At 37.7% G+C, this 24,001-nt stretch overlaps 1 protein-coding gene across 1 annotated transcript in view; it reads right to left on the bottom strand.

Annotated features, from left to right (window-relative positions):
- susd6 (sushi domain containing 6) overlaps positions 1 to 23,124 on the bottom strand; it is a 35,570-nt gene extending 12,446 nt beyond the window's left edge. Inside the window, exons 1-2 of the mRNA XM_079831453.1 lie at positions 22,679 to 23,124; positions 17,306 to 17,460 (exon numbers count right to left, since the gene is read on the bottom strand). Coding sequence (XP_079687579.1) covers positions 17,306 to 17,417 — 112 coding nt within the window. The 5' untranslated portion in view covers positions 17,418 to 17,460; positions 22,679 to 23,124. The remainder of the gene's footprint in view (positions 1 to 17,305; positions 17,461 to 22,678) is intronic.
- Positions 23,125 to 24,001: the final 877 nt, after the last annotated feature.

Raw genomic sequence — 24,001 nt, 5'->3', positions numbered from 1 at the left:
ATTTGCCCGTCGTGAAGAACTTTCCACTCCCTTCTGTGCTTTTTTTGGAATTGCGCTCATGCTAATTTGCCCTGTTCAGTATATCCGGCCCATAATATATTACAAACCTCAGCTACATTGTTTTACCTTAGGTCTGATTAAAACTGGATCTTCAAAATAGTGTTTTTCTTCCTTGTTGTCATTTCATTGTTAATTCATGCGTCACCGAAAGCTAGGATCTATTCAAGGGAAAATGTGAAAAGAATCTCAGATTTGCGGAAGAACGTTTGTAAATGACGGCTGCCCAGACCTGCAATGACAAGTTGGAATGGGCCTTCACAATATCTAAAACTGATTGTACACTTGTAGATGCCTATCTTAGGAGTACCACATGGGATGGGTTATGTGTTTGAAAACATTATGTACAAAAATGTATGTGTTATGTTCCAACTGAAATCCCAATTAACCTGTTTGACCAGCAGAAGTTTCATAAGAAACCAGGTTAATTTAAGTCTACCTTGTATAGCAGATCAAATGTACCACAAAACTCTACCTGGATCCTTCACCTACTCTACTAAACACCAATAATCTGAATAAAATATACCTCGTTTAGATAATGAGAAGTTTAGCATTTGGACTGAGATCCCAACAATGAAACTAAATGTCAAACACATGGTCCTGAACGGCCTCCATCTGTCCATGATGCAGCACCCAGAAGAAAGAAAAAAAACGAGGGGATTATCAGCGGAATAAAATTCTAATTATCCTTCATTAGAAATGGCTGTGGTCTAAAAAGCGGATCACATTACTGACCACTGCAGTGCACAGCTGCTCAGTGAGACCAAAACCCAGCAGTCCAGGCATGGATTAGACCCTGCTGTCACAAAAAAAAAAATCCTCGCTGGTTAATATGTTTTTGTTGGAGATCTCCTTATGTCATGGGCTGATGTGTTTTTCAATCTCTATTGTTTTCCCTCATCTCTCCTAATTCAAATCCCTGGGATTGTAAGAAATTGTCAGTAAATGGTAGGAGGGGGGTTTGTTCCTCTCTCCCATTTATGGAATTTGTAGAAATGAGGAAGGGAGGAGGGAGGTTCTCCCACAGACATAAACCTAAATAAGGGATGGCTGGTATGACAAAAATCTTTAAAGTCACGACATGATTCATTTTATAATCACAACAAGTTATATCATGACTTCTTTCCACTGGAAATGCAGCCCTAAAATATGTCATAACCACGTGGTAATTTCTATTTTTGAATGTATGAATTTGACATTAAAATAACTAAATCTCATTTGAGAATGAATAAGAATTCTGGTGTCAGTACAGAAACTGTTTCCATTCATGAAATAGTTGAGTTTTTACTGAGTTCATTTTTGTTCACTGAAATTAGAACACAACTGTATAAAACTGAAACTAAACTAAAACTAAATTTCCTTGGCACCAAGCTAAAAAGATAAAGTGGATCATAAAACGTGAAATCTTTACAACCTACATGTATTAAGCTTGTTAATGTCAATAGATAGAAATAAAACTAGACTTTTACTTTTTTTTAAAAAATATAATAGTTAGCACATTAACATTGGCAGCCCTAAAATACAAAAACTATACTAAATTGAAAATACATACTCAATTTTTTTTTATAAATATAAATACAAATTGAAATTAAAGCTACACTGTGTAACTTTTTTAGTTTATTCTTAGCTAAAAACACTTAGTTCTTTCAAACATATGTGCTCATTAATGTATATTTACTTCTTTCAAGTAATAAAGTATTCTCGTAAGTTTATAATATGCCATTTAAAATACATACGGGTAGGGGTTCGAATGCAGGTCGCCATGTTGCCTCTCCATCTTGAAAGTACATTAGCCAAAGAGGGACATACCCGTAAATTCAAGCTTCGCCTTTCGCGTTTCACTCGATGGCACTGTACAAAATTCCCTGCCTCGCATGTACGCGTCAACTTGCTCAGACTTGTCTGGTGCATGCGCAGAGAGTTTTTATCTCAGCATCGTCCAGTAACAGAGTTATACAGAGTTTTCCTGGCTTGTTTATTCCCCAAAAGTCTGTTTTTCCTTGTGTGGTATTTCTGTGCGTTAATAACTCCGTAAGTAATAATAGTTATTGTCATTGTAGATGTGTTTCAGAGTGTGTCATCGCGTAATTCAGTTGATGTCACCTCAAAAGTATTTTTGTGTCAACATACAATAGCGTAATGCTCACCTATTTTAATAATCATTCAGTTATTTTGTTATCAACAATGTTTATTCGTTTATAGAAAATATTTGCTTGTAATGTATGTTGATGGAAATATGTATCAGGTCTGATCGGCATATTAACAATTGTTATACAGAGCTCACTGCAGTGCTAAAGCTGCGCACACACTTTTGTAACCCGACACCGCTTGTTAGCAGCGGCAGCTCCGCTCCTTTTAATGCATCTGTATTTAGCGCCTATATATGGTACAATAAGCTCTGGTTTACGGTTACATTATACAAATGTAACTTATAAGTGTAGTTATACAGTTCTTAACTGTGTATCTTCTGTCATGTCATTATCATGTATATTTACCATCCTTATTTGCTCTCTCACAGAAACCACATTTATGTACATATCCACGCAAACCTGTTTATGCCTTGCAATTTGGATGACTGAATAAACATTACTATCATCAAAGTTCACTCTGGATTAGCTGCAGTTCTTTCTAGCCGAATAATTAGGCCAGTTGAGTTCCAACCATCCCACTGCGCACAGAATATCCCACAGGCACTGTGTCGAATGTGGACGAGGTCGAACTGGAAGCCATGTTAATCTTGGACTAAATCGGCCACCGTAGGAGTTAAAACGAAATCGGAATTGAGAGGAACAGAAACTAAAATTCACTGGATGGTCATATAACTTTTCACCGCTAGATGGGGGAAAATATCACACAGTTTAGCTTTAAGCTAAATGTTTTTACCATATGCACGCAACAAAACAGAATCGCTCACATTAACATAGCTAATAAACAAAGTTTGAAAACCCCCCCCACTATTGTTCAAAAATATATATTTTTTTAAATGCTTCCACCAAAGCATTTTTAGCCAGCTGAAAATGCTAGTCGCTCTGCTGAAAACGCCTAGCTGTGAGGGCTTAAGAGCGCTTCTTCTCGAGCGTTTTTTTTTCAGTTGGGACTCTTTGCTTGCTATGATACGGAATATCCGCGGAAGTCTTTCTAGTATCTCATTTCACAAATAGTTTGTTTCTGTATTGTTTCTATATAAAAATGTTGATATAGTAAAGTATTTTCTCTGGCTCTTGTTTTAAATTATTTTGTTCTGTTATTATGCTTGTTGTTGTACACGCAGAATGTGGCGGTTGGTGGATGTTGTATTTGACCTGCCCGTCCTTCACTGTGATTGGACGGCTGGGTAAAAAGTGACAGTGATGAGTACTGCGTTTTACGCAAAGTTGAATTAATTTGAAATGTTAAAGGAACATGCCGACTTGTTGGGACTTTAGCTTATTCACCGTATCCTCCAGAGTTAGATAAGTCCATACATACCATTCTCATACCATTCTCTGTAATATCATTACACCGCTGCACCCATGGTACGGCATCAAAGTTCCTTACTACCCGGGAATGAGAGAATAGTTCCTAGAAAATCTATAAAATCACAACTTTTAATTTTCGGTTGGTCTTAGTACACGATGTAACTATACACATCACAACATGTAAATAGGAAAATGCTAGCTGGAGGCATTTACCTCCAGTCTTTGTGCTAAGCTAGGCTAGCGGTGAGTGTGTCAGACAGAGTTATGGCACGCACAGAGATGAGAATGGTATGTATGGACTTATCTAACTCTGGGGGATACAGTGAATAAGCTAAAGTCCCAAAAAGTCGGCGTGTTCCTTTAACAGATTGTGAAATCTGGTTGCATCACGCACATAAGGAGAATCTTCACAGATTTTCTTCTTTCAAATTTCAAACCTGCACACACCACAAGAGTTGAAAAACGTGCCGCATCACACACTACAAGATATTCTTAAGATCATCATGCCAGATTTAGCACCTCACGTGATCTCTAGGGGTGGGAGAAAAGGTCGATGCATCGCGATTCGTTATCTAACGATTCAGAATTGATTGTCAAAAATTCAGAATCGATTCTGTGTTCAATTCAAACTGCCACTTCACCACTGTGCGTGTGCGGCCACTGGCCAAAAAGAAAAAACCCGTTGATAGACGAACGTTCATATGCTGGTGAATTGACCGTTCGCAAAGCCCCTTTAGTTACTGTTGCTATGTCCGAAACGCCATGGGCCTCTCACGCCACATACACATGTTCTCACATAGAGAAAATAAGTCGCGGAGCAAAGAGGATACTGACAACACGCCGACAGACAGGAGAGAGCAAGTTACTATTGATATGAAACTGTCTCAACTTTAAAATGTTGTCTTTTTTTAAGAAATGTAAACCACAAATAGCATTTTGTGGCTCTTTAATGTGTCGTGATCGGTGTAGCGCCTCAGTTAAAGCTGCTCGTGAACCGATCATCTCTTCCTTCTAGTTTATTGATAAGCGTCAAATTATTAATGTTAATTTAAATGTGCTATATAATTAAATGTGCTATATAATTTAAATGTGCTATATAAATCAAATTTGACTTGACTTTTTGAAACTTTTTTTGGTTGAAATACTTTTTTTGTTCAAATGTTCTAAAGAAACTGAAAAATTGTCAAACTTCGTTGTAAATTGAGAACTGTTTATTCTTAATGATTGTTCTTTGCAATTGTATGGCTTACCATGTTTCATTCAGAGCTTGTTAATACTGAATATAACTTTGTTAATAAAATAAAAGTATTGAAAGAAATCTTCATAATCATTTTTAATATGGCAATACTGACAAACAGATATTATAACTATAAACAAAAAACATAGTAACTCCAATTTTGGTTCAAATGTAAAGTTCATGTATTTGCACAGCAGGATAATTAGTTACCAAAAAAGTATGTTAAGAATGGTTTTGGGAATCATCGTTTGGGAATCAATCGTTATTCCCAGAATCGGAATCGGATCGGATCATTAAGTGCCTTACGATTCCCACCCCTAGTGATCTCCCGGGGAAGCGGATGTAAACAAAATCATACTGTGTCCAGACAACTTGCTGTATCAATACTTATTCTTTGTAGCGAGAAAAAACAGCCGAGTTGTTGGCACATTTCAACCAACCATTCCTCCATCTCCGCTGTCCACGGTCGCCATTTCAAAAGTTCCGTCACTTCCGTCTCCTTGTCTCTCAAGGCTATTGTGGAAGTACAAATGTAATCATAGTCGCAATCATCTCGATTTAAAACCCTAAACGTCAAACATGTTTGTTATTGTCGGGGCGGCCCAGATGTGTCTGCGAGCAGAAAAACCTGCGGGAGGTTTAAGATTTAAGATCTTTAAACGTCTCACATTACCAGATAACCTGGGCCGAACATCGGAACCGACCGTTGCCCTTGACATGATTTTTTCTCCGAATGTAAACTTTTAAACGGTAGTAAAACGGTATAGCACAATCTATACCAGCTGACACATTTCTACCACCATAATGCCCTGCTCTAAACTCACATGGTGATTCATTAATAATAGATATTTTGTTCATTGAACTCTTAATACAGTTATCACCAAAGCCTGCTTTACAAACCTCCTGAGATATCCAGTGGTGTTTATTGCACTGCAAGTTTGACGTTGTTGACGAAACAAGCACACTGCAGCTGCTGAGATATGAGACCCACCCGTGACAAAACATGTCTTGAATGGCTCTCAAAGGGGCTAATAACAGTATGTGGTTTCCTTCTTGTAAGAAAACGCTGCATGAGAGAGAGGAGGCCGCAAGATACTCGAGTCTCACGTTTCTGTGTACATAACAAGGTTTGGACATGAATCCTACTGCAGGCGAGAGGGAGGAACGAGTTGATATGTGTGAGTGTATATGTCTGCGTTTACTGTTCCCACATGTGTTTGGAGCAGACTCAAAGGGTTAAAGGGAAACACAGCAGGGGCGTCGCATATCTGTGATGGGAAAAGCTGACTGTGAGAGATAAAGCGCACCCACAGTCTCTCACGGCTGAGCAGGAAGGGATGTTAGGAAAGAGAGTTTCAGTGAAAGGGGTGTTATTCCTGCAGGGATAGAGGAGAGAGGAATGAGTTTCCACATGCACATCTAATAACATGGAAAAAAAAGACAGTAGAAACAGATGAACTTGGCTGCTACAACAAAACGAGCCCTGACAAGACATCCAGGAGACTCTCCCTAGATAAAGCTCTCCATCCAGAATGAGACCATGACTGTTCGAACATCTAATGCCTGAATCCACAAATTCATTCCTTTTATTTACTCAACACACAAACATTGAACAAAATATCAAAAAATATATAATTTAAACACTGTTAAACATTTTTGTTTTGGACTTTTTTTATCCACAGAGACAGTGTAGCATAGAGCAATACATTAATATAAATTTGTAATAATAATTATATAATTTATAAATACTAAAAGGCCTATAATTATTTTCATGTTAAGCAAGAAATGGATATTAAAATTTGATTTCATTTTGTCTAAATAAATATAAAACAAAATCAATCATTAATGTAGGCATCACAACATTATAATATACAGTTTGAAAAATGGATATTTAGTTGTAAGGTTGACTAAAGATTATATTTAACAGTGTTATAAAATTATAAGTATTTTACTTATAATTTTGGCAAAGGTAATCTAAATGAGAATGCACAGTTAAATAACCAATATAAAAAAATACAAACACAAATAAACTTAAAAATGTCTAATACTGGCCCATAACCGATATGGTACTGATATATCTTGCTAAAATAACTGATAATATTGATTATTGGCCATCACACACAAAAAAAACAAGATTTAAGAAAGTAAATAAATAAATACATAAATACCAATGCATCCCAAAATAAATAGTATCTTTTCATTTGGGACAGGCGGACAACAGAAGGGCCTTAAACGATGCCTGTCTTCTGAGAGAGAGAACAAAAGCATTAACCAAAGCTGCACGCATTCTATGTGACCCCCATTTATACCCCGAGGTCGGCAGCTGACTGAGTTAAGCAGCTCGTCCTGACAAACCAAATCGACTAGGAGGGAAAACCGAGAGACTCAATCTGACAGAAGACACAGAGGAAGACTCTATTGTTCCTCTAGCCTTTGTCACAGTGAAAAGTGGCAGATGGGTGTTTGCACCCTCCTGATTCTATTCGGACAGCTGTGAGGCACAAGTTACTCCTCTTCTATGTACAGAGAGGGAAGAAAAAAGAAAGAATAGAGAGCAAGAGGGGGCACCCGGTGCCCCTGCTGTGTCTGCTATCAGCGGATGGCTCTAGACACAGTGCTCTTGTGTTCGGGATCTGCTGTGCCTTGGCTCACCCACTCCAGGAATGCACTCGGCCCACAGCTAATGACAGACTGGAGCCTCTGTGGTGCACACAAGCATTCGGAGCAAAAGCTGCTGCCATTCAGCTGCCTGGATCCTTGGCCAGCAGCTGTGCTCAGAGGTGCTGACATCAATTGTGCTGGCTAATGGCTACTAGGAACTTGAGTGCGAAAAGGGCATCTGTTTAAACGTGACTAGGCGACTTAGAGGGTCAACGGTGAATGGCTATCAAACACTGTCCACAAAGACAGATGGTGCAGTTGGTTGTTTTGAAGCAAGGCGGGGAGAATTTTTTTTTTGGCAATGCCAAGCAAAAAAGGGTGGAGTATGGCTTTCTCGGATGGATTTTTGTAAATAGTTTCACGGCAGTCACATCATGAGCCAAACATGAGCCATGGTTCAACACGCAACAGATACAAAACACAAGTCACAACAATCTTACAGCCACTTTAACAGCAACCTTAAAATAATTGACACCGGTCGAAGGTATAATTGAAAAAGTCTTGAACGGAAAGCAGAATTCACTGAAAAGATTCAACTCAAAAGAATGATGATAAAGGGTTAGTTCACCCAAAAATGAAAATTCTGTCATTAATTACTTACCCTCATGTCGTTCGACACCCGTAAGACCTCCGTTCATCTTCGGAACAGAAATGAAGATATTTTAGTTGAAATCTGATGGCTCTGAAAGGCCTCCATTGGCACAATGGCACTTTACACTCTCAAGACCCTTAAAAGGTACTAAAGACGTCGTTACAAAGTCCATCTCACTACAGTGGTTCTAAAATAACTTTATGAATCGGCGAGAATAGTTTTTGTGCGCAAAAAACCCCTAAATAACGACTTGCATAGTGATGACGATTTCAAAACAATGTATCATGAAGCTTCGAAGCGTTATGAATCAGTGAGTCGAATCAGCGGTTTGAATCGTCAAATTTCAGCAGTTTGGCGGTTTGACACGCGATCCGAATCATGATTCGGCTCACTGATTCATAACGCTTCGAAGCTTCATGATGCCTTGTTTTGAAATCATCATCACTATGCAAGTCGTTATTTAGGGTTTTTTTGCGCACAAAAACTATTCTCGCCGATTCATAAAGTTATTTTAGAACCACTGTAGTGAGATGGACATTGTAACGACGTCTTTAGTACCTTTTAAGGGTCTTGAGAGTGTAAAGTGCCATTGTGCCAATGGAGGCCTTTCAGAGCCATCAGATTTCAACTAAAATATCTTAATTTCTGTTCCGAAGATGAACGGAGGTCTGACGGGTGTCGAACGACATGAGGGTAAGTAATTAATGACAGAATTTTCATTTTTGGGTGAACTAACCCTTTAATGAATCAGACATTCGATTTCCAGATTTTCAGTGAAAAACAACTTTAATTGTGTCTGTTTCTCATCTAGAGTTATCATAATGAATGATAAGTGGATACAAGCGTATGAGTAGTATGGAGCACTTTTATGTTGCTTTTGGGTCATTTTTGAAGCTTAAAAAAGCTCATGTCCCTCCCTGTTCAATGTAATTACATGGAAAAAAGCACCTAGTGCATTCTTTAGAATTTCTACATTATTCCCAGAGAAGTAGACATACAAGTTTGAAATAAAGGAAATTAAGCAAAAAAGTGTTAGTTCCACATTTATGCAACTCTATTTAAATGTCTACTAGGAAAGATTTTCATATAAGGAACTGTTAGTCACTAACATTTTTACTTCCTCATAATGACTTACTGTGAACAGTAACTCTGTCTGGCCTAGCTATACAAGGCAAGATGTGGGTTCTGTAATTGAATCACTATGAGAGCCAGTGCTGCTAGAGTATTGTCATTGAAAGTGACAGGATGAGAATGGGTTTTTATAAGCCCCAGTGGGCCAAACAGTGTGATTTCCCTGATGTATAATGAATATTTTAAATATTGACTGCTAGTTATGAAGCTATAAACAAGCGAACATGCGAGCTAATAAAATAGGGAGTAAATGTTATTTTTAGATTCGCAATTTCCCATAAATACTTTTATATTATAGCCTCTTTCTACCAATGATAAACCAGACATCGACCTTTAAACGCAGTCATGCCATTGTGTTTGACAAGGGCGTGGATGGATAATAAACAGAACCAAACACATCTTATATGAGATTATTAAGATATACAACAACATAAAGTAATATTACAACTTCCATCTGCACCTAATGATGATATTGCTAGCCAGAATGTGTAACTCCCTTTGTGGATGCAGTCTTCCCGTAACAACCGGCTGAAGCACGGGAAACTAAAGTTGAGAGAATTCACTCTATAGTGTTCTCATTATAATGTTATATGCAGATTGGTGCTGCACATCTTGCACTTTACTGTATTTTCAACTCTACTTTATCAAGTGATTCCAGACAGCCTGTGCATATTTGAAGCCCAATGAACACAGATAAACTGAAGCGCTTTGCTTGGGGGTCAATAAACTCAAACAAATGTATCCTATACAAGCTTAATCATATATATATATATATATATATATATATATATATATATATATATATATATATATATACAACATTAAAGTAATATTAAAACTTACATCTGAACGAAGGGGCGCGAATGCACCAGCGAACTAGCGTGCTTGTCTGAATGCTTGTCTAACTCCCATTGTGGATGCGCTCTTCACATAACAACAACACTGAAACATGGACAACTAAAGCACAAAGAATTTACAACAATAGTGTTCTCATATTGTTATGTATTATGGCAGATTGGCGCTGCATTGGCACTGCATGGTTGTGGTCTAATGTTTCGAGTCAGACTAGTAACCCGAAGGTTAAAATCCTAAGGGCATAACAGTACACAAAACTGACGGTTCGGTTAGTATCTCGGTTTTGAAGTCACGGTTCGGTACGGGTTCAATAAACCTGCAAGTCCACATCAACTGTTTGAAACACTTTTTTTCTACAATGAACACAAGAGACACAAGCTCTATGATTCATATCATTCCTAACCCAAATGATCTGACACCCACACAAACAACAAATATTTGATATAAAATTGAGGGATTGCACAACATCTGCTAAACCTGTGCTACTAGCAACATATTATTACTGTAGAAAACTAAGTAAGCTTCGAGGGGAAAAACAAATATTTTTTGGAGAGGGAAAGCAGACATTTACTGTTTCACATGGATTTTCCAAAGAAGAAGAATCAGGTCAGCCCTGTAACTGTTTTAAAGTTGCACTACAACGTCATTGGACACAAACTTGGGAAATGTAAAGTTTATGTTCACGGTTCTCATTTCAGTTCTCATTTTATTTTCACATGATGTGCCGCAATCAAACAAACAACACTTTTATTGGGAAATTTACTGTCGGGTATTGATGGTTACAAAGATCAATCTGCAGACATTTCTCAAACCCACACAACCCACTTCCTGAAGCATGAGAATGCTGCTTCTGCATTTTTTTTTAAAGAATACTTTTATCCAGCAAGGACACATTAAATTTAACAAAAGTGACAATAAAGACATTTATAATGCCTCACGGTTTCCCCCAAAAATTACTAAGCAAGCACCACAATAGTTTTGATAATTTTATGATGATTTCTAAAGGGTTAATGTGGCCAATGGCTGCTGAAAAATCAGCTTTAAAAGAATGAATTACATTATAAAATATTTGAAAATAGAAAAGTTATTTTAAATTGTAACAATATTTCACCATATTGGTGACTCAAAGAGACTTTCAACTTTCGTTTCAAAAACATTCAAAAGAATCTTACCAACCCCAAAACTTTGAACAGTACCTCATGTCAAGTCTAACGGTTATAGAATGCGCATAAAAGTACCTGCAAAATTGTATTTAATTATTTTTTGATTATTCATAATAGCTGAGGTATGTTAGCTCACAATGCCAGCACCTCATCCAATGACTTTCAGGACATAATGGTTTGAAAACAGTCTTTGCTGAGGTGAGAATTAACACTTGCTAACATATGGAAGTGGTATAGTGATAAATCATAGTAAAAAGTGAGTAACATGGGAAATTCCTGTAGTTCACAATGTGCCTAGTGCTAAAAACAGAGTGACTTCAGCTGTGTGCCTTCGGGGAGCTGCTTTTCATTCTCACACTCTGAAATAGTGTGGGCTAAGTCAAGCTCCAGAAACCTTAAGATCAGCCCTTGAGCACAGCAAGGTTTTTTAGTTGTTGTTGCCTTCCTGTGCTACTTCCTCTTGTTTGTTTCTGTTAGACACACGTGTGAATGAAGCGATGCAATAGCCGAGCCTTTTAAAAAGAATTGTAGGATCTGGTCCCTGCTTGTATCTAAACTTTGTGGATCATTATCTAGGTATATTAAAATTACATTGTTCAGTAAATGTTTCAAGCAGTTCACTGTACAGTTGTAATCAACAAACTGTGGCATTGTACTGACAACTATACATTAAAGCGCATTCTCTTCGTAAGGATCTTGATAGAAACTGTATCAAGTTTCATTCATAATGTTACTCATTTAATCCGATATCAAATTTCATATCGCATTGTCCCTCATAACCGGTAGTATAACAAGTCTATAAGAAAGCTTTATTGTCCTAGTTTGACATGACATAGAAGAAAACAGAAAAGTTTTGTGAAGGCTAGCTCATCCGTCATATTGCTCATCTTCCGAGTGGACATGTCTCTGAACCTGCCACGAGCGCCACAGAGAAAACCAATGCATGCAAAATCAGAGGTAAAATGTAATTTTTTTGTGTTCCTCAATAAAATAATATAGGCCTATAATTTTAAAATGTAGCATTAACATGATAGAAATTTAAATATAGCCTTTGTAAAAATATAAAGCAACACATTAAATGCAGCAGCAGTATTGTTTAATCGACTAGTCGAATAGTCTCGCACATCCCTCGTCTTGAAATTGACATTGATGACCTGCCAATCAAGCTACTAGGGATGCCACAATTCTCAAAATAATATTGAACCATTCGGTACGGCATTCACGGTTCAATAAGCGCTTGTGAATTGCGTTTTTTTGGGTTTTGCATTTAATTAATTATTTTTCTACAAATTCTATCATTTGCCTCCATCCCAATATACTGAACAACGCGACATACATTCACATCACACGTTAGTGGTAGAGTTATACTCACGGAACACTATAGTTATTCACAATCACGAAAGCTCATTATTTGCATGCGTTTTAAAGGCTTGCCGGTTTCATTCGCGTGCGCAGTTTTAACATGCGATTTTCCGAGCATGCGCACTAAACGCCTGTCAAACACGTGATTACAGGACTAAATAGTCGTCTTACTGCGCTAATACTGTCAAATCCACACAAGGTTAACATAAACACAGTCGGTTATGTCTAAAGTGAAAGTAAAATCGGCGTGTGTCTGTATATTAAATTGACAACACGGCAGTAGTGAACACGCGGTCCTTAAAGGGACAGTTCACCTCTAAAATGATGTCATTATTTACTCACTCTAATATTGTTTCAAACCTGTACTAATTTCTCAATGACAGAATTTTCATTTTTGAATGACCTATCCCTTTAATGTTAATACAACAACAAAAGACAAAGAGAAAATCACTCTCTTGCTCTTGACTGAAAAACGAATACAGTAGCTAAGAATCAATGTATATTTTATAGTGAAGTCTATGTAGCGTTTTATTTGTACATTCATTCATTAAATTTCATACTTTAATGGTAAATGGACTGCATTTATATAGCGCTTTTAACAGACCAATGGCCATCCAAAGCGCTTTACACCATGCCTCACATTCACCCATTCACACACCGACAGCGGTGTCAGCCATGCAAGGCGCCATCCAGCTCGTCGGGAGCAGCTGGGGTTAGGTGTCTTGCTCATGGACACCTCGACACTTGGTCAGGTGGAACTGGGGATCGAACCACCAACCTTCCGGTTTGTAGACAACCTACATGAACCACTGAGCCACTGCCGCCCCTGTTATGCTGCAGTACAGCTCTGAGCTGCCAGTGTAAATCTTATATATATATATATATGTAAATATATATATTTATTTTATATTATACAATACACTAAGAATACAAGGGTTTTTTTAAGTAAAGTTTTAAGTTTAAGGTAGGTTTTTCAATTCTTTTAACTAAAATAAAGAAAAAGTATTGCAATAAAAAAAATTCTCCTTAATAAAGAAAAGTTCATGAAACTAAGTGAAAACACATGAAAGTGTTTAGTGAAATTAGGAAACATTTAAGAGATCATAAATTTAGTTGTATAAGTTAACGTTACATTTCTACATACATTTTGTTATCATGTCACAAGTAATATCAAGGTTTATTTTGATCTGTTTTACATGATTCTTTTGTAGTGTGGTTTTCGGTGAAGTGTACTAAAATAAATATCGTCACCTGTGTACATTAGCTCACTTCTTCTCAACGCATTTTCCTGATGGTTTATAGAACAATTACTCCGAGTCGCCCTCTGTCGTTTCAAAGAATAGCACAACGGCGAGCACGTCAAGTATAAACGCCTCGTCCGTTTGGGGAGGAGCGCGCGCAGTCAGCGGGGGCTCGCGCTGCGGAGCCAGGCCAAAGTATAAACAAGGCGAAAGTATAAACAAGGCTTCCCACTCGCAAAGCAGACAGCCACACCTCTACTACCGCAAGCGTTTTTTTCCACATTTTTTTTTATTCGAATATTAATTTTCACATTCGAAATTCTTTTTTCTTTTTTACTATTCGAATATATATTTGAATTTAGAATATTCGTTGACAGCCCTACTAACTGTATTGTTGCATCCCTACGAGCTACATTGTCAAAAGTATGTGTAGACCTGAACACCATGCTTTATAGGTATTAATTCATAAATAACAGCTTGTTGGAACATTGCTGTGGGGATTTGCACATCTGATTCAGGTTCCTCTTTCACTCAGAAGCCTCGTATGCTTACTTTAGCATGTTCTACAACAGTCCGACCAATACAGACCCAAGGTCTAGGACTTCCTGTGATGGGTCGATTTCCTGCATTTACGTCCATTAAGACTTAAAGGGGACCCATTATGTCCATTTTTACAAGATATACTACAAATCTCATGTTTTCCCAGAATGAGTCTTAAGTTTCAGCTCAATTTACCCCAAAGATCATTTATTATACCATTCTGTAAATGTCTCTTTTTGGGTAAAAGCAAAAACATGTTGTTTTCGTGTATGTGTTTTTAAATGCAAATAAGCTACTGCTCCACACCCCCCTTTCCAAAAGAGGGCGGAGCCTTTACAACTCATACCTCTGATACTCTGCCAACAACAAACAAACATCTTTTTTTTTTATTATCACCTCTATTATGGTTACGCTCACATGACTTTGCAGTTGTTTTGTCATCATTATTTGCATGCCTTCTAAAGCCATATTAGTTTAATCTTCTGATATGCGGGTTTCTGAGCACATACACCCAAAGCCAGCTGTCACAGTTCTCTTTTACATCCTATTGCGCTTAGACTGTCAAATACACAAAAGTTTACTATCAACGTTTACAAAAACACAGGTGGTTATGTCTGAGTTTAAACAACTGGAAAAAAAATTGTCTATATTAGATGTGCATTAAAGCAGCAGCAGCAGCCTAATATACAGTACCTGCTGCTGTCAATGCTGTCAAAGTGGAATCAAGCAACAAAAGAAAAACAGAAAATCACTCACTGCTCTTGACTGAATAACTTTAGTAGCTTTAATAAACATCAATTTCTTACTTGAATGCTGCAGTTAAATGCTCTAACTGAAGATAAACATGGTGGACTGTGTACAGCTCACTCAGGGGAGGGGCTATGCTAATAGGGCCGATTCAGTCGCCAGACAAGACTCTCAAATTAAACAAACTATTCTTCAAAATATACTCAGGATAGGATACTACAAACTTAGATTAAGGATGAAGCATGTAATTTCTGCACAACTAATGGCACCAAATAGAATTACAAACAGTTTTCACCACTACAAATCAACACTTGCTCAACTAATACTGTAAAATTGTGCCAGACTACCTGTTTGTCTGAATTTTTTTTAATACTGTTTAATATGATTATTTTTACTGCCACTAATTACACACTTCACATTTAAGCACACTGAAGAGACGGACTGAACAAAAAAAATGAATTCTTAGGTGGATGAAGCCAAAAATATGGCTCAATATTATCAACAGACTTTCATTGGATGACCTTGAAAAATCATCCCTTCTGTCCGCTGCTCAGTCTGTGGGAAGGCTGAACACGTAGCTTTCAGCCGATGTACTAGATTCATGCCAAACACGTGTGAGCAGCAATACATCCATGCATACACACACACACACACACACACACACACACACACACACACACACACACACACACACACACACACACACACACACACACACACACACACACACACACACACACACACACACACACACACACACACACACACACACACACACACAAATTACTTGGGATCACTTGGGACACTTTTGTCCCTGGCTCGACTTTGTGGTGCTGAATCAATATGGGAATGTGGCCACATGGGATCAGCGGTCCAGCCCAATCCCACCATCCCTCAATCTCTCCATCTCTATCATTTATTCTCCAAGTGCAACGCTCTCAATGACTCACATATTACATAAGGCAAGAGACACTCATTTGCTCACTGTTAAGGGGAAATAGTGCAGATGCCGTGAGGTTTTGGGAACAGAGTTAAATGCTATTCAGACTGGACTAGTTGTTTTCCAAATGACATTAGAGTTGCAATTATTAACAGAACAATTTTGATTGAAAAAATCTACTGAAATAAACAATACTTATATAAAGTGTTGTCCAAAATAAAGGTTATTTCGATACTTATTGATACTGAAATATTTGAAATGCAGTGTGTGGATAAGTAGTCCATTTCCCTGCATGTTCCAGAGCGAAGCGCGGCACTGTCTGTTCAGTGCACCAGTTACACTTTATTTTATTCAAATAATTTTTGTGGATAGATGATTTGAAATGATGGGAATCAGCATCAATATTTCATGCAGATCTGTACAACACAGTTGTGTTACAATAGAAACATATTTCTATCTTAGAAATAATAATTGTACTATATTACTCTCCTTGTTGACTTAATTTGGTTGGATGGGATTCCAACAGTACTTCAAGCACTAACTGTTATTTTACCTATAAAGTTTTCAAAATGGTGAACAACCAACTCACCTGAACTAACAAGACTAAAAACTAGTCCCATCTGAGTTAAAGAATAACTTAGGATTTACAAAAACACAAACACAAGTGCCAAAGTGACTAAGGTCACACATACACACCTCAGTCTTTATAACAACACATCGACTGCCTGTCAACATGGACATCTGTCTTAGTTCTCAGGCCAAATCTGCCACGTAGAGCATGATATAAATTCTATTTTAGTGAGGGAAACTCTGGATGAGACAGGGGCAACAGACATACACACACCCTCAGTGGAGAGAAAGAAAGAGAGCGAGTGTGTGCCCAGCCCCCACCAACACCTCCCAGATGCTCGACTGAAAACAAAGAAAGGATGCTCATTTTATTCCATCCGGTAGCTTAAGTCCAACCGTTATTTCTGTTATCAAAGCACTGACAGCGATACAAACAAAAGAACAAAACCCTTTGTCTTTGACGTCAAAAATCATGGATGCCAACAGACAAAACCGACCCACTGTAAACCATCTGTGACTCAGAATTATGCAGAAACCGAATTCAATATAATGCATTGAAAAAGCATTCCCCGTCACCTCCATCCCACAAGTTATTTTACATATTTTATAATCTGAGGACAAATTACTTCCCACGAAATAAATCAATGAGGCAGCTGTCGGCATCTTAAATATCAATGCTTAAAGTGAGAGTGGACGGCAGTGAAAGGTCGAGGTGTAAGAGTTTGGAGGAGGTTTTTGTGAATAATCTTACCTGAAGCTTGGCCTGTGGGGAGCATACCGAGGAGAAGGAGCAGCAGGGATTTGGCGGCCACCCTGTGAGCGAGCGAGGCTCTCGTCTCACACGCTACCATTCCATTGCACATCTTTCAGCACTGCTTGTGCAGCAAGAGTCCTCTCCGGCTGAACCTGATGACACAAACACACACTTATTACTACAGGGATCTCAGTCGTTAGTGTATTAAATGCAAAACAGAAGCAGTAGCTACAACACACTTTATCAGCTACAGGACTTTTACAGTCCTTTACCACACTCACATATATATTGCCCAATTTTATCACAATTTTATAACACGATGATGATATGTCTCACAATATAGTTATTTTTGCTATTTTCAATAAGGTTTTTAGATCAATAGAAGTTGTATAATTTGTGTCACCAATTTTAATATCACAAAAAACTGAAAAAAATAAATAAATAATAATAATAATAATACTAGCCTAACTAACTAAGTAAAAAAAAAAAAAACCTTGTGAAGACGAGAATTTTGAGACACGTGTGTGTATTTGACCGTTCAAGCCCAATAAGCCGGCAAAAAGCACTTGGTTCAGTACTCACACGCTCTTCTCTCAGACAGCGCGTGCATATAACGGAATGAGCTTCTTATTGCATTTCAATGGTTTAAAAGCACATGTTTTTAAACCGCAATGCTTAAAAACGCATTCAAATGAGAAGCTTTGAGCATAACCACGATAGGGGCGATACAAAATCTTTACCGGTTCACACATTTCTACCGTTTAATCGTGCCTACCCGTATAACGCCCACATCTGCTCACAATATTTTTTGACCAACATGAAACTGTATTTTTCATTTATAAAAATATTTAGAAATAAATTACAAATATTTTCAATCCCAATAAAAATGGGGTTTACATACCTCATATTACTCACATACCTCAGATTATTTGTCACATATAGTCAGGTCATCGTTCTTACACCATGACTTATTCCACAAATTATTCCAACCACAATTAGGGCTGGACCAGAATATTTGAATATTCGTTCGATGGGTTGGTATTCCATTTTTAAATGTGGCATTCGAATATTCTTTTTTTTTTCTTTCTCGCGCCCACCTGGTATCCCCCTCGAAACGGTTCTCATTCGCGCTTGAATATGTCTTATATAAAATCTGTCGAAATACAACACTCTTTTTTTTACAATTATTTTATAGCCTAGCAGTTTTTAATAGGATGGACAGTTGAATAGGAACCCAACCTCGTTATACTTAATAAATATATTTGTGTTCTTAGTGTTCCCTGCAACAGAGTATTCTCTGAGCACACAACTGCATGAGCTTATATGGAAAAAGTGCATGCCTGAGCTTGCATTTTGGGTTAACCTGCATTGGTTTGACATTGTGGAAAATAGAATAATAGAATCAAAATGTATTAGCCTTTTTACCCGTTAGGGATGCAATGTGATGGTGAGGGAACATTTTCTCACCGTCACATTGCAGTGCTTGTGTGCAGTTTACTTTCGGTTTGCCAATTCGGGGACGGTTGCTTGAATTGTGGGTTCATTAGCCTATTATTCTTAATGAAAAACACAACAATAAAACGCCATACACACACGCCTGTATGGCGTTGTTTACTTTATTTTATATATTAAGCCTATTAGCAAATATGCACTTAGCGGAAAAACAAGAGCACGGCCATCACACAAATGAGAGCAGGTGCTGCAACATTGCTGCTAAGTAAGCACAAGCGATTTGTCAGCATTCCTCCAAAAGAAGATACATGTGTGTGCAGAAGGAAGATTAAGTTCAAAAACATGGGGTGCATGAGCCCTAGAAACAAACAGGATGCTGAGGGTGCAGCTACTGCTCCCACGTGAGGCCAATCTGCCACCGCCGCCACACCTTTCCCTTCCTAGCGCCGGAGAAGCACTAGGGTGCCCGAGGAGCACAAGGAGTGTGACGCACATCCCACTGGCAGAGAAGAGCTCGCCTGCTGTCTCATGTCCCAAACAGACTAGTGCAGAAGAACATTCTGCAACAAAATGCTCAGTGCCAACAGGATCCCAGAGTGGGAAAGCAGCAAATCGGCATGGATTCAGTAAAAGTGACTAAGATGTTGTACAGATGGCATCCCGGGTAAGCGTAATATCATAAAACAAATATCCAACAACAGCTGCCTGAAAATATTTTAAATATACAGAAAAAATCACAAGCTGTTCAAGAACCAAGCTTGTACAAAATGTAGAGTAAAACTCTAAAGTGGATTTAAAGGTTTCACCCAAAAATAAAAATTTGTCATCATTTACATCATGTCCAGACCCATAAGACTTTTGTTCACATTCAAAACACAGGTTATGAAACCTGAGAGATTTTTGTTCCTTTATTGAAAGTCCATTACACCACAACTTCAGACTGTGGGTAAATGTGGCCCAATTTTTTTTGCTCACAATGTGACTGATATCTGTTTTTCCCATGAAGGTGTGAACAGCACAAACCACATGGTATCTGATCTTTTCAATTCCGATTTGTGCCACTTCCATATGTGGTACTTAATCTGATACAGATCAGATTTTTTGCAATGCAACCTCAGTCTGAACAGTCGTATCAGAATTCAGGTGACATTTACGCCACTCTAGATTTGTCACAATTCTGTGCTCATGGGAGTCACTTCAAAAATTTGACATACCCAACGTTATCAAGACATTTGCGAAAGGTAGTCAGTGGAAGGACAGTGAGGTGATAGAAATCAGAAGTATTATAGTTACAGCTCTATGTACAATCAAAACATGAGGACTCATATCATAAATGTAAAAAAAAACTCTGCTCTTTTTTCGCATCCTCCTCTTAGTTTTTTATATCGCCTGCGCTTAAATTCGCTGGCTTTGGCAGCAGATCACACTATAAATAAACGTGTTATCACTTTAATGTCTTGAGTGTTTACTTCCGTATGACAGTGTGCTGCGTGATGTCTTTTTATCGTTCTTTTGCGCATGCGGGTCAGTCCAGGACCATGTCCTGTTTGGACTGGAATCTGATATTCGACACATTTAAAACAACAATGTGAACAGCTACAAAAAAATCGGACCCAAAAATGGAGCACTAAGGCTTGCAGTGTGAATGTAGCCTTAAATGCTTCAACAAGTTCATTAAGAGAACCATATGATTCACTTTTAAGTCTAAGAGGAGATACGAACAGATTTACTTTAGGATTTTATTAACATATAGCCTAAATATTGATCAACACACATATTAGAGCACATCAAATAATATAAATCATTGGTTTAGATTAAACTTGGATTAAACAGCTTGATTTATATGGAATTCTTTTAGGACCCATTTATGGACTTTTGAAGTGTCAACATTTTTGTAGAATGGACTTTGTGTTTGCGAAGAAGAAGATGAACAAACATCTTATTGGTTTGGAACAACATGAGGAAGAATTACAAACTGATTCAATTTTATTTATTTTTGGTAAACTATCCCTTTTAAGAGATGTATTTTCTAAATCTTATTTATTTTTGAGAGCAATTCTTTCCCACTTTGTGGTAAAAAGTTTTTTAAAACTACATTAGAAAGCCATAATCATATCACATTAGTCACTTTTCTTTTAAGCAAAACAACAAAACAGGCCAGATGCCAAAAGTAACGTGGCACCACAGTGCCTGCTTCATCATACCAGAGCTGCCTTCAGGTTCAAACATAAAAAGGTTTGAGCAAGAAATATCCAAAAAACGGAGCCCTTCCGAGGTGTTTAGTACAAGATGGGAGAGAGAAAGGGAGAAAGACAGAAGTACATAGCTGGGAATAGCAGCAAGAAGAGTCCAGGCTGCAGGACAGCAAAGAAAAGGCCTTTTGTTGAGCATATTATGGTTCACACAGCTCCTTTATTTACACCTTTGCATAAAAAAGGCAATGAGGAAGAGGTGTTCATCCATAGGGAACCAACAAGAGTTTGTGATGGGAAGTTTTTCAAAGCAACTATTACATTGTCCACGTTATCACATTGAAACAACCTCTTGATCAAGTTTCAACATGTAGCTTCACATTTAGGTCAAGACATGCTATTGAGAAAAACAAAGTAAAGGTGTAGTTGGGTTACAAGTGGTACAAAAACAAAACAACAAACAATGCATGCTGGCTCCAAATTAGAGATACCAGCAAATTATAAAGCAATTAGTCATAGGCAGATGACACTAATCTTGTTTTCACTACGAGAAATGACACTGACATTATCGCCTCACTGCAAAAACTAGCAGAACATTTTATTAAAAAAACAAAAAAAACAAGCCGGTATTTGGAGAGAACTACAGTGGGCTGAGGGACCTGCTAGTGTAGTTATTCTATGCAAGATAGAAATAAGCCCCAGTATGTCCGGGCTTAAAGTCACACGCGCCGACACGTGCAACTGTTCCGAGAGCAGAACAAGAACAACAAAGAGAACAGATCGAGCCGTGCTCTCCAACTACTCTGAACAGAACTAAATTAACTCAGGCAATCAAACAAAAAAGATTAATAACTAATAATCGCGATTAAGTTTACTAAAATAATAAACTTTGAGGTTGTTTCTAACTTTTACAAGTTTTTCTAAACAAGTTTTTAAAGTCCTCTTATGTGAACATTGTTTACGCACAGCACTTTGGTCATGTGCGCGTGCGTGCGTATGTTTTTGCTCGTGTATGAGTCCAATATTTCGACATGTCATAAAAACAGGATGTATATTTTAATTACATGTTGACTGTAAGTCTCTAGATATTCACACGACGCACCGGTTGACGCAAGCACAAAAGATTACAACGATATTTGAGGTCCGTTGCTGGCCGAAAAAATACTGTAACACATTGACGAATATACTTGTCAATGTATCTAAAACAAAGACTGCCGTTTAATAATACACAAACAGCAGATATTTAACAGACTAGTGAAGTAAAATGGCAGCCTATGGGTAATAGGAAGCTAACAACAGGCTTTGTCCGCATCGCCGGACTGGCGACTTTAGTAATCGCGTTATGACACACTAATTAACAGCCACATTTCCAATTGAAACTCGCCAGATAATGACATAAGGACAACGTGATTAACATATACAGCAAATACTCGTCTTTATCTTTCACAAAAAAAGAGCTTTCGCTGTGATCGGAACAGTGCTTATGATTGGATTAGTATTCACTAGCGAGCTATTTGGCTGGAATAGCTCCCCATGTTAAAGTCCTTACCAATCAATAACTTACCGACCTACTATTTCTATATTCAAGTACACAGACTGAGTCATTTGGCTATCGAAATCTGTTAGATTTTACGCTAACTAGTGATTCAGATCCTAAAGACTCCGGGTGGCTAACCGTGTTAGCTCAGCTAACTAACCTTCACAACGCAAAAAAAATAGATCTTACCAGTGAATGCCCTCCTCTTTAAAATCAGTATCGGGTCACCATGGAGCTGCGTTTAATAGATGGAAATCCCAGGGTTACTGTAAACGCGGTATATGTTTGTATGGAATGTATTCTGAGATTCTGACGGCCCTTCTCGATCTGATCATCCGTCTACGGAGAAGGTTGAGAGCAGCCAGCGGGGCCAGATCGGAGTACCTCCTCCCAACAGTAGGAAAGCGCTTCGAGCTCCACCAGCGGCCTCGCTCTCACACCGTCTCCATGACGACCATGGAGAACTGTACGCGAGAGGGGCGGGGCTTATAAGGTCTGCTAGTTCACGAGAAATCAGCTGTAAACTTGGAAGAGGGCGGATTTTTTTATTTTTATTAATCTAACACAGATGAGCCTTCTTCTTCTTCTTCTTCTTCTTCTTCTTCTTCTTCTTCTTCTTCTTCTTCTTCTTCTTCTTCTTCTTCTTCTTCTTCTTCTTCTTCTTCTTCTTCTTCTTTTATTTTCGGCAAACTACGCCAGATGAGCCTGGTTTAAATCGCTACTTAATAATTTTGCCTGGTCATTGACACGGAAATACATTCGCTCTCTTCTAACTGACGCTTTTTTGCAGTACCTTTCATGAATAAAATGTAATTCTGCCATTACAATTTATAGTAAGGATGATTTAATTGATATATTTGTATTAATCCTATTTTTTTAAGAAAACACGACCTTCATGACTTATTGAGTGAAACCAAGAGGTATTGACAGTATTATAAACTAATTAAATAGCCATAAGTGAATATTTGTGAAGTTTACAAATTATTAATTTGAATTACTTATGTAGGTACTTTATTTTTTAAAATATAGTTTTTATGTTTTTAAACCATCCCTTATGGTCTTTTCCCCTTTCTACTAACATTTTATCTTTGTTTCATTCACAGTGTTAGGGAGAATTAAAATCAATGTAAACTGAAAAAGATTTGAGAATCACTGAAAAAAGAAAGAAAGAATGGTAAACAGACTGTTTAATTTAATTGATGTAATTGAGGCATGGAATGGAATGTCTTTCATAAAAAATAGAGGTCTAGAATTGTAATATTTGGATGAATGTGGCAAGCAACAGGATCAGATTTTTCTGAATCTTGAGATTTATTTCTTCTTCTTTTTTTTTGCATCATTATGAGAAGAAAGAAGTGTGTGAAATCCAATTTCCTTTAATTTCCTGTTAACCATAAATGTAAAGAATTGCACTTTAAATTTTTGAATCATACCCAGCAAAATAATTTTTAAGAATAAGATTTAATTTTGGGGATTCAAATGTATGTCAAATGCAAGTTAAAGATAGAAATG

The sequence above is a fragment of the Gobio gobio genome, assembly GCF_949357685.1.
Source record: "Gobio gobio genome assembly, chromosome: 12".
Classification (NCBI taxonomy): Eukaryota; Metazoa; Chordata; class Actinopteri; order Cypriniformes; family Gobionidae; genus Gobio; species Gobio gobio.
Note: the sequence above shows the minus strand (reverse complement) of the source record. Positions and strands in the feature narration are given on the sequence as shown.